Source organism: Pristiophorus japonicus, chromosome 11 (assembly GCF_044704955.1).
Source record: "Pristiophorus japonicus isolate sPriJap1 chromosome 11, sPriJap1.hap1, whole genome shotgun sequence".
Classification (NCBI taxonomy): Eukaryota; Metazoa; Chordata; class Chondrichthyes; family Pristiophoridae; genus Pristiophorus; species Pristiophorus japonicus.
The window spans coordinates 114,510,544-114,522,689 of NC_091987.1; the positions used below are offsets into that span (position 1 = coordinate 114,510,544).

The 12,146-nt window shown below is 37.7% G+C and overlaps 2 protein-coding genes across 15 annotated transcripts in view; one reads left to right on the top strand and one right to left on the bottom strand.

The window, feature by feature from the left end:
• Positions 1-12,146, top strand: part of ofd1 (OFD1 centriole and centriolar satellite protein) — a 133,146-nt gene that overhangs the window by 113,448 nt on the left and 7,552 nt on the right. For 4 of the 10 annotated variants that reach the window (XM_070893896.1, XM_070893903.1, XM_070893897.1 and 1 more), the window contains exon 24: positions 90-528. The exons of 1 other annotated variant lie outside the window; for it this stretch is intronic. In XM_070893896.1, the coding sequence (XP_070749997.1) occupies positions 90-159 (70 nt within the window). In that variant the 3' untranslated portion in view covers positions 160-528. Of the gene's footprint in view, positions 1-89; positions 532-12,146 lie in introns of those variants that run through there. 5 more of the 10 variants (XM_070893894.1, XM_070893904.1, XM_070893902.1 and 2 more) reach the window with 4 other exon arrangements.
• gpm6bb (glycoprotein M6Bb) overlaps positions 329-12,146 on the bottom strand; it is a 222,420-nt gene continuing 210,602 nt past the window's right edge. For 4 of the 5 annotated variants that reach the window (XM_070893910.1, XM_070893908.1, XM_070893907.1 and 1 more), the window contains exons 5-7: positions 11,736-11,809; positions 11,472-11,537; positions 329-2,115 (exon numbers count right to left, since the gene is read on the bottom strand). In XM_070893910.1, coding sequence (XP_070750011.1) covers positions 1,963-2,115; positions 11,472-11,537; positions 11,736-11,809 — 293 coding nt within the window. In that variant the 3' untranslated portion in view covers positions 329-1,962. Of the gene's footprint in view, positions 2,116-5,988; positions 8,990-11,471; positions 11,538-11,735; positions 11,810-12,146 lie in introns of those variants that run through there. The other variant, XM_070893911.1, reaches the window with a different exon arrangement.

Here is a 12,146-nt window from a genome sequence, read left to right on the forward strand (position 1 = left end):
TCTGAATCCACAACCATTTCCTAGTATATCCTGCTAGAACTACCTCGTCAGAGTTATGTTTATATGTATATTAACTTGTCATGTTTCAGTGATCCTGAAGAGGACAGCAGGAACATAAAACAAGAGGAAGAGAAAGGGCTAATTAAAAATGGCACATAGACAGTATGAGAAGGAAAGTGAAACAAACATAATTTCACCACCAGGAGGATGGTAAGCAATCACATAAAAATAGAGATAACAAAATAAAGAACAATAAAGAAACTTGTGACCACCCCAGAGTGTCGATCTATATCTTCAGCTGTGGTGATGCATGGACATAAATGTAAAATTCTAGCTGCAATGATTTATTAACCATTTTAAAAGAAACTACAGGAAGGTGCTGGCACTTACAGTAGAAAATAGTAACAGTTTACTTAGCGGTGTATAAAAGTAGTAAGTTACAGAAGATGATTCTAAACAGTACAATTTCATTGTGTAAAAATGTTTTGCCCAAGCAACAAAACGAACCAGTGTAACGTTCTGTTACATTAACAAAATCTAATTTTTAGTTCAAAGAAAGCATTTAAGACAAATACCCACATGCTTTGTTCTCCCAACAATATATTTAACTGTATTGCCTTAGAAACAAAGAACTTAACATGCTAGAAATGTACAATAAGAATACTTTAAACATCTTAACATTCTATAAGGAATAGCTTTTATTTAATTGTTAATGAATTAGCACATAACTACTAAAATGTAAAAGGAAATATCCACAGAAAACTGATGGAAACATAAACTTTGTTAATCTAGCTCCTTGTATGTAATGTGAAGTGCAATATATTGCTAGGTTAATGTTTGTTTTTTTTGAAAGAATGCTGTATACTAAAAATGTTAATTACAAAACAGAAAATGTAAAGAATGGATTTCACATAACTCCTATCAGAATGGCTGTTACTGGAATTCATCACGGGTAGCTGTCCAGGTTAACAGTGTGCAAAGATATTACTGCAGCACTTTTTTCCTAATAATTGAACTGTTAGATACTAGAATTTGAAAAAAAAATCTCAAAAACAAAATCTACAAGCAATAGCTTTTGCATATTTTAGTCTCATAAGTATGTTTAGTAAAGGAAGATTGTGACACCTAAAAATCAGCAATTTTGCTGTCTTTGAAAAACACTGCAGCAGAAATGAAGACCATCTCCAGAACTGTAAAATAAGGTTTTAGATTTGTTTATACACTTCTGCCTATCAAGGATGAGCTAGAACTACATAATGAGTGGTGATTACCATAGTAAGTATTCTAAAATTAAACTGCATGTAATTAATATGATAAAAGAATGGTTAACTTATTAGATTATATTTATTATTTGCATATTAGAACACTGAAAATACTCATTTCAGGTAGGATATATAAAAAAGCGGGTATAATTAAACTATCTAGAATGTTTGAGTTGATCATGAAATTATAAAATAAAAAAGGCCATGGTCTACGGTAATAAATCAGCAGATTACTGCATATGGAAAATGCAAGGGCTCCATTGCAAGACCATTATACATGTGGAAAGTAGCTGCTTAGATTCGGAAAGTTGGCTTTCTTCTGTTTCTGCTAACTTTGTGTTTTTTTCCCCCACTGTTGACCTGGTTTATAATGCACACTGCAGTTGTGCAGCAAATTTAGTCCATAAATGGGGGAAAAAATTTGGCCAAAAGACTAATGGCTATAAGAATGCTGTTTTTTTTTTCCAATTACAATTCAAGATAGAAAAATACTGCTAAATCGAGCACTCTTTTCCAGAGTCGTTTTATGAACTGAGCAATGATCTGTAATACACTGAAGATGTTCAGTTTTGTACTTAACACTTGCACATCTGCTTGTTAGTGGACGCACATCTGCACTGCACAGCAGTCTATAGATTTGTCACAGCTGCTAGGTTTTCTGTTGAATGGCTCTGCTGGTAAATGTTGGACTGTATTGTTCTTATGTGTAAGAATTCAGTTGTTCTTTTGATCGGGAGGCATGGATATCATGGAGTTCCTGCTCTTCCTTCGTTTTGAGATCCTGGTATATTTGCATTTTGCATGCGTCCTTCAGGTACGCCCAGTTTGCAGACAAAATCATGAGGAAATGGATCTGGAAGAGAAGGGTGAGGAGGATGGCTAGTGAGCATGTCAAGATGCATAGCATGCTGCTAGTCTGATTACTCTGAGCTCTGTTAATTAAGACAAGGTTACAATAAAGGGTAACACTAAGGATTGTGCCATTCTGGATAGTAAGATAACCCAGATGTTATTTGGGGGTCACACAAAGACACAGCTGCGAACATAATGAAAGCATTGTTATGAAAGCTAATTCATGAAGCAGTCTTTCATGGAAAACTGTCCATGTCCTCTACGCCTTGAAAACATTTGAAAATCATGAGCCTTTGGTCAAAGTTATCAACCACATCTTGTAAAACTACATTCAGCATTATCTTTAATTTTTATTTTGCAGATATAAATTTCTTAGTATGTGTATGCAACAGCCTAAACCTCTAGGAAGCTTAAAGATACTGTTTTCATGAATGTTAGTCCCAGTTATTGTAGGATTCCGTTTATCAAAAACGTGGATATAAAAGTGCCCGAAAGCAAAATAAAAGTATTTACATGCAGACTAAACAGTGTTGCATTTTCCTTTCATTTGAAAATTATAAATAACTGCAGTGCTACAGGGAGGATGTATTTGAATCCGCGTCAGTGACTGCAAGCTGGAGCCCAATAGTTACGTTGTACCATTGTTATAGTTACAAAAATTATCCCAGCTAATTAAGCTTTGACAAGAATATCTATGCCTCAGTCTCCTAAAATACTCCTAACGGAAAATTAACTAAGTTGGCTTAAAGAAAGTAATCACCACTGGATAGCGAGAAAACAGAAATTAATTTAACAAATTTCTATTACATTTTCTTTTACTTGTTATTTTTCTTTTCAGTGTTAATTAAATTTTCTCTTCTAATTATTATTCATGGTTGAGGCTGGTATGCAAAATTCTGTTTTCATATCTTTTCCCATTCTAAATCAGCTCTGCAAAAATACCTTATAAAGTAAAATTGAATAGGCAAAACTACATTGTTTTGATATTTATTTCATCAATCAAATACAAAAATAAAAAAGGATGACTTCAGGTTGTGAAATGGAGTAGTTTCTCTGCCCAGCAGTATAGGAAAACTGTCAAAAAGTGCGTTTAAATAGATCTGGCCATGGTCTACATTAATACAAGCTGTTCATTCATCACAGAATTCAATAAAGGGAAACTGACAGTGAGATTAAAAAAGACAAAAATTGAGAGGGACAGGCTGGAAGACCGACTGGCAGAGAAGAGAAAATAAAACTAAAAATTGTTGAGTGACTTCAAAGATAGTCTTCAGGAGTGATGGGGAATAAATGGCGATCAGAAAGAGAAATGGGCAGAGTTACACAAAAGTGTTCTAAAGTATTGACATGAGATTTGTAAAACTAGTGCTGTGAAAACTCAAACATTACTATAAATTCTGTTTCTACAACCAAAATATTAGATGTTCAAAAACAGACCAAATAAATTGGAATTCTAGTGTAATTATTACCTCAAAATCATTCGTATTCTTGTCTGGCCAAGAGCAACTGAAGGGGAAGTAAACCCTCCACCGTCCAAATAAAAATCCTAACTCACGACTGTACCTTCGAACAAGTTCTCCATCGGACTTGGCTACATAACTGGAAACTCTCATCTGGTTAGCAGAGTCTGTAGATTGAGTGACTGATCAACAAGTAGAACCTCTTGTGTAATATTTGTGTGAATAAAGTTCAGTTGGCTGACCACCACTGCCAAAGTGAACCAGGACTGATAACTCGTACCTTTGCTAATCTGCGTCGAGTCCAGTCCAACTAATCTAAATTACACTCACTCTAACATCTCAGACTGGTGAAAAAGCTTCATTGCTATGTAGCTAAAAATATAACCACTATCTGACCAAAGTATGTCTGATGAGAACCACCTTGTCCAGGTCTTAAGCAAGAAATTGAAGGGGTATTGGAAAAGACAGTGTTGGGAAGTGAGGACTAACTGTTCTTGGGGCAGAGAAAAGAGTAAATGAATTGGGCAAGCAATTATTAACAACCAAATGATGGTAAATCATAACTTGTCTCAGATTTACTTCAAAATATTAGTTAATATACATTTTCTCAATGTGAACTGCAAACATTGAGTCACATTCCCAATATTGTAGATTATATAGTTGATAATTTAACATGCTTTGCTGTATATCAAATTAAAGGTGTTGCTATGGGAACCAGCATGGGTCCTAGCTATGTCTGCCTTTACGTGGGATATGTGAAACATTCTTTGTTCCAGTCTTACTCGGGTCCCCTCTCTTATCACTTTTTCCAGTACATTGATGACTGTATCGGTGCCAATTCCTGCTCTCGCCCTGAACTTGAAAATTTAATTCACTTTGCATCCAGTTTCCATCGTTCCCTCACCTTCTCGGGGTCCATCTCCAACTCTTCCCTTCCCTTCCTCGACTTCTCCATCTCCATCTCTGGGAATAGGCTTTCGACCAGTATCCACTATAAGCCCATTGACTCCCACAGCTACCTGGACTACACTTCCTCCCACCCCGCATCCTGTAAAGACTCCATTCCATTCTCCCAGTTTCTCCGTCTCTGTCGCATCTGCTCTGCCAACGCCACCTTTCACACTAGTGCCCCTGACATGTCTTCCTTTTTCCTCAACAGAGGATTCCCCTCCGCCGTGGTTGACATGGCCCTCAACCATGTCTGTTCTATTTCCCGCACCTCTGCTCTCACCCCTTCTCCCTCTCAGAACCATAACAGGGTTCCCCTTGTCCTCCCCTTTCATCCCACCAGCCTCCACGTTCAACAGGTCATCCTCTGCCATTTCCGCCACCTCCAGCATGATCCCACCACCAATCCCATCTTCCCCTCCCCTCTCAGCATTCCGAAGGGACCATTTCCTCCGCAGTCACCCCCAACACCCTCCTCCCCTTCCCACGGCACCTTTCCGTGCAAGTGCAGGAGATGCAACACCTGCCCTTTCACCACCTCCGTTCCCACTATCCAGGGTCCCAAATACTCCTTCCAGGTGAAACAGCGATTTACTTGTACTTCTTTCAATTTAGTATACTGTATTCGCTGCTCACATTGGGGAGGCCAAATTAGATTAGGTGACCACTTTGCGGAGCACCTCCATTCAGTCCGCAAGTGTGACCCTGAGCTTCCGGTCGCACGTCACTTTAATTCTCCACTCCATTCCCACTCTGACCTCTCTGTCCTCGGTCTCCTACACTGTTCCAATGAAGCTCAACGTAAGCTCGAGGAACAGCACCTCATCTTTCATTTAGGCACTTTACAGCCTTCTGGACTCAACATCGAGTTCAAAAATTTCAGAGCGTAACCGTTGCCAATCTTATACTTTCAAAATAATATGTACAGGATTATCTTCCAGTAAAAGGCAAAGTAAAGGGCAAAGCTGTATAAATGTGAAGCAGAATATCCTTTCGAAGTAGCTTTTTTTGCCAAATGGATTTGAAAACTTTGCAATTCTAAGTACTAAAGGCTTTAGCATCAGGGGGGTAGATTTAGAGAGTCCCGGTCTGAATCCTAGTTTTGATTGTTATTCAAAATGAATTGTCCTCAATGGGCTAGTTAAGCTACAGCTTGCTGGGTTGTTGGAATTGTAGGAAAGCAAAAAAAAAACAAGGGCACAACCCATCTGTATCACCTGTGTCCCTTTTGTTGGCGGATGACTGTGCAGTAGAAGCTGTAAAGAAGTTTATTGGTCAGTTGTTTCCACCCTCCCAGCTGAAGAAGGTGGTGGGCTGGTGAATTCAAACTGGAGAGGGGATAAATAATAAAAGGGAACACCGTGTGATTCCTAAAAGCATAACTGCACTGAAGAATGATGAAAATCACGAAAAGGCAGCGATTTTGTAAAGAAAGCATGTTTATTTTGAGTATATGAAGAAAAAGATGACTGAAAGTCAATAAAGTGTCTATACATACAATTTCAAAATACTGTTAAGAAAATTAAATAATGCCGAAATGTGGGAATTTTTGTAACAAAAGATGACTAAAAACAAGCATAAAGCATGCAGTTTTGAGGTTAACAAATATTATAATGGCACATTTGAAGATTTAAAAAAAATGTCTGGCAAAGGCAAGTGTTAACACTTAATTAACAAGATACAATTAACTAACCCTTGGCTGCCAACACTGTAACTGGGGAAAAAATTCTGTTAGTATTTAATGCAGTCACTCTTTTAATCTCTTACTAAGCCTCAAACTCCAGCACCTCAGAGAAGAACCCTACTCATGGGGGTATTTGGGGGGAGGCAGAGGTGGGTAGGAGACAGCCTACATTCCAATCACTTCTTGAACCAAGCAACCTATTTCTCACCATCTCTTGTGTTCCAACAACCGAAGTATCATTGCCATGCGTAAGGTGCAAGATCTGGCTATTTAAGGAGTCGATTTCTCAGGACCAAGGCTGCTCTATTAGTATTCAATTGGTCATTTACCAAATTTAGGCAGATTTTTCTTATGGACAAGTACCTTTTTAAAAGCAATAAAGTTGCTCTAATGTTAAATATTTTATTGATAACTCGTTCTATAAAGAACTTACTGTACTCTTTCCCTTTTAGAACGTCTAAATGTAATTCTTAAAGCTGTTCTGTCACAGAACATAAAGCACCTCCCCAGGTAATTTTGTTTTAAAAAGGAAGTTAATAATCAGTTCTTATAATGTTAGTCATTGTTATATATTTCCATAACATGGAACCTTTTGAAGATAATCCACAAAAATGAACAAGTTAGGAAACTTAGTTGGGTGCAAAATGTCAATCGGTGCAAGCTTTTAAACAGAAATTTGCTTTTACAATTTATGCATATTCATGGCTCCCTACGTGCCCTTGACTGTCTCCCATGAATCTTTCAAAACAGTAGAAAAAGTAGCACAGAGCTGCATGTATATGCCATTTGTGGATGGATATTGCAATGCTCCATTAATGTTACAAACATTATAAGAGCTACTTTAACCATGGCACAAATATACTTGGTTTTCAGTACCAGCAACATTTAAATTAGGCTCATTACTTTCAGCCTGATTTAAAGATTTATACGGAGAGTGCATTGTGTCCTAAACCAGAATTTATAGTTGTTTGAAACCCCCAAAAAATTAAAAGTACATTTAGAAAAACGTATGCTTTGTAACAACTGGAATTTATATATTTGTATTTATAGAGGCAATTTGCTGAGCGGCCTTTGTGCTACTTTTATTGAGTTGGGCACTCTTGATAAAGTCAAATATGGGAGAGAGCATGATTTTAACTAGTTATGGTATTATAGTCTGACCAGGCAATTTGATTTGTTTGAAATTATCAGCCACCTGAATTTCAAAAGCAGCCCAAATGTTTACAGTGTATGCTCAACTTGGTAGTCTTGTAGCAAACACACTAATTGCTACAATTCAGACAAACCTCACTATAACAAACTTGCAGCATTAGCCAAAGTAGATCTCAGTGAGCTCTGAGCAGCGAGCTCTGCTAACTGAAGTGGAGTTAGAGCCAGACTGTGGAAAAGGTTTGATATAACTGGATTTGTTCCAGTAAGGCTTGTAGTGTTTAACAGATAGGAATTGACTTTTGGACTTTCTTTTTGGTTTTATTACCAATAGTTGTGAAATCTTCTCTTTGCAACAAAACATCTGTGCACATTAACTATTCTGTGCTGATTACAACAAGTAATCAATCGATAACTGAAATGAGCACTTACCTGCAACCGCATAATGTGTGAGCAAATGAATAATTTGGGACCAGCCAATAATATCTAATCTTTTCCTATCAACTGTGTTACACTGATACTTCAACAGGTCACCTGCCAAGTTATGCAATGTTATTGTCATGTAACAGTGTCTTGACTGGCTCAGTGCAGGCTGGTAATGAATAGTAATTCAGTACATTCTACGCAATGTTGTCTAGCTCATATGGCTTACAATTGGCCTTTATTAAAAATGAACCATTAATGCAATAGTTTTAAACCTTACTTTTGAATTTCTCTCTCAGCCTGATGCTCTGAATGTTTGGAAGTTCTAAAGTCTTCCTAAACTACGATGGTGGTTTCTTTTAGTCTGCATCATGACAGGCTTTGACGTGAGCGTTTTTATTAGCTTTCACCTCTTTGAAATGTAACTGTATTACCATTGATATAGAATTGCATGGAACTATCATCTGATAGTTGGTTCTGATTTTATTGTTTTTATTCTTCGTATTTTATGTTTGTTCTCATGTGGGAGATCTTTAGTATTGGCCTGATGAAAGGTCATTGACCTGAAACATTAATGCTGTTTCTTTCTCCAAAGATGCTGCCTGAGTATTTCCAGCATTTTGTTTTTATTTACGATTTCCAGCAACCGCAGTATTTTGCTTTTGTATTAGTTAGTATTGGCCTGTTGGTTATACAACAGGCAGTTAATTTATTAAATAAGATAGAAAAGCAATTAGTGACCTCTTCGTTCACATCTGAGGTTAGTATTGATGGTAGACTTATTGCTGGATCTCGGGACAGTAGTTAGGGCCAGGAATCAGAACAGCCATTTGTTTTGTTTCTTATACTCAATATAATTCAGCCATTGGTGACATTTTCTGTATTGACCCCGTATTAGGAAACAAAAATAGCCAGACCGTACATCTTAATGGTGGTCATGTTAGTTCAAATAAGATACTAAAAAGAGTGCTTTAAGTGTGTCGATACTATATGATGCTTTCTTGTGCTATTTACAAATTATTCATTTGCAAAATGCAGATTAATAAGTTCTGTTTTAGTCCATGGTGCCAGTGGTAGTTCAAGCTACTCAGTGCGGCTCGTAGAGCTCTGTATACTGCTTCTATAGCAACTTAGAATTTTGTGCAGCAGTCTTCTCGACTCTTAAACTTCAAAACAGCAAAGTTATATGTGGTAGCCATCATGTAGATGAGCTGGTAGAAGGAAACAGAACAAAGTGATAAGACAGTGTTCACCAACACAGGCAGGCACAACACTGCAAATCCACATAAACTCCTCACAATACAGTTTGACAACAAAATAAAATCCATTCACATTGGCAGAAATAACTACAAACAAAATTGTGCCTTTCAATTAATATAACTTAAAATGTTTTTAAACAGTATAGTGCAAGCCCCAAGCACAAAAAAGAGCGCTTACTGCATTCATCAACAGCTATAAATGAAAGTCAAACTAATTAGTTTAATGGGTCACAGTGACAGTACTGCAAGCACAGCCATCTAATTGTTCTTATAGTCCTGATGAGAGTCCCGCAGTTAAAAATTCTCAACGTGTATATAGAATAGTTTTCCCAATTAAATGAATTTGGTACAGAAATGCTGGATTAGCTACGGCCCTTAGAACAGTGGATCCTAGTTTCAAGACACCAAATTCAAATCTCATTCTCCACCGATATTCATTCTCCGACTTCTGCTGAAAAAGGGGAGTTTTGGCAGTGGGTCAGAATGTCTGGGAGAAAAAGGGCACGTGTAGAGAGTTACCCAGTGGTCCCTTTTCACAGTACTCAAAAGCACCCTCAACGGGGTCAAAAGAAGTGAGAGTAATACGGGTTGACCAGCTCAACCAAGTTGGAAAAGGAAAGGTATAAACAAAACTAGTAAAATCTACATATCAAGAGTGTTTAAGGTGGCTGTCAGTCCACAGTTAGAGCTTGGCAGAAAACTTAAACTGCAGTTTTCTCTTTTCTCAATGGATGTCACCCTTCCTTTTCCCCCTCCTCCCACACAGGATAATGATGAAATCATCACTCCTGCTCCACGAGATAGCCCCGATGCTGTAGTTGCTTATGTTTAGATTACCTCACCTCAGTGTGCCTTTAATTTTTGTTCACTGCATGAATATCAGGTACTTTTCCTTCTGCTCAGTGTTTGCTGTGAATGTATTGTTATTACAAAGTGTCATTTTACAAAATGATCAGATGAGGCTGACCGGCCCAAATTAATTTTTATACTGCTATAGTTGTGAAGAAAGTTAGGGATCATTTTCCTTATTTTATGGTGTTGAAAAATAGATCAATACGTTGTAGTAAACTGCCCAGTTTAGATCCAACTATCAAATTCTGATCGAAACCACTGAACTTAGAACTTAAAAAAAAAATTGTTTTCTGGTGCAGCCACTCTTTTTTCATTTTAGCAACATTTCTTAAAAATAACTTGCACTCTTGTCACATTTCTTCATCTTCCTGCTTCCCACCACTATTTTCTATGTTGTGTACTCAACTAAATTATGGACTCATCAGGGGTCATTTTAATTTCCAAAATGGGTGTGTTGGAAACCCTTCAGCTAAAGGGAGGCAAGAAAGTACCTTTACAGCAATTCTTGTGGGCCAGAAGGAGCAGGAGTGCTTCCCTTCAGCCCCTCAAGCAAATCTATTTCCCATTCCATGTGATCAGACCTTCCTGCCATCTCTCCACGGCCCCCTCTTGACCCACGATCTCTCCCACCTTTCTGTTCCCTGGCTGCAACCAGATGCTATAGGCCTTTCCTGCCTGACAGCCAGCAAGCCTCTCAATCTGGCTGGCAGGGAAACAGAATCCAAAAATGTAAATTGGGTCCGGTCATTAAATTAAGCAGGTCCTTCAGAAAACCCGTACTTCCAGGTTTCCTGGCTACTCCCTCGCCGCTACCTCGTAAATATCAGAGATGATACAGAATATGTGAGATGGTTGGAAGTGTGTGAATGAGAATGAGTGGGAAAGTATGCAAGAGAAAGATTGTGACTGAGAGAGTGTATGAGGATGAATTTGGGCTTCTCTCAGTCCGAGGAGATTCCTGGTGTATGAGAGGAAGTTTGTGAACCTGTAGTATGTGAGATATGGATTGTGAATATGTGAGAGGTGGCTTGCAAATGTGAAAGTACTCAAGGAAGACTGAATATGAGAGAGTATACGTGAGGATTGTAAAAATGCGTGAGTATGTGTGATAATGCACCATTTTGCTTGCACACTTCTCAATTTTCTATAGATGCACACCCAACCCCCTAGAATAACCACTTGTTCCTTCCGAAGGGCAGTTCTTGCAGAGGTGTCCCAAACGGCTTGAGCTGGCCCTGTATATCAGTTTGAGGATTGTTTTAGGGACAATCCCAAATAGTTAGCAATCTATTTTCCCCTCCAAAAAGCATACTACTTGCCTTTCCTAGTGTTTCCTTGACTGAGTATTCTGCATCGGTCCTTAATAAAACATAGTTTACTGAATGAAAATAAAAAAGCCATTACTGCAAGCAAGGGACCTGTGCAGTGACCATTGCATCAAGCATTTCCAGACTAAAATGGAAAATCATAAGGGGAAAGGATGACTTGTAGGAGTCCCTGATTTGGAAAAGGATTAACCAGACTTTAAAACAGGAACTAATTTGTGAGAGTGCTAAGTGTAATTAGATTGCACACCACTCACCAATGCAATGACAGTAGCACCAGCTCCAGCACAAGCTACGATGAACAGATGATAGGACAAATCAAACTGGAGAAAAAAAGAAATAAAGTTAACCACATTTTCAGCTACTTTTTGGGCTATCATGAACATCTTCGATTTTTCAAAATGATTTTAAGAGCAATATTTAAATTGGCAAATGAGTTGCTAATATTATTTAAGCATATTTTTCCTGCAATGTCTCACACATACAGAAAAAATATGCTTTGTATTCTCAAGTTAGGTTACCTCGGATGTGTTGCAGATAGTGGTTAAGGTTGAGCCACAGGCTTTCCCAGGTGAGGCATTCCAGGGTATAATACCTGACAAAGCAAACAAAACAAAAGTCAAGTCATTAGTATCTTGTCATTTGAAATCCAATGATTTTCACATTGCCTAATACACTGTTTTCTTGTACATTGAAAGATGGGAAAATAAACTTTAAAAAAATCTTGAATAGTGAACATTGGGTTGCTTTGCTATGTAGTTAAAAGTATAACATACATTTTGTGTGATATATATATATATATATATAATCCCGATCCTGCCTTGTTTTATCAGATAGTAAATTCAGTAGAAGGTATGTAGAAACTTCAGCATAATTTTTCTGACTAATTTACAAAGCACCTCAATTCTGAATCAAGATGTTCTTTAAGCTGC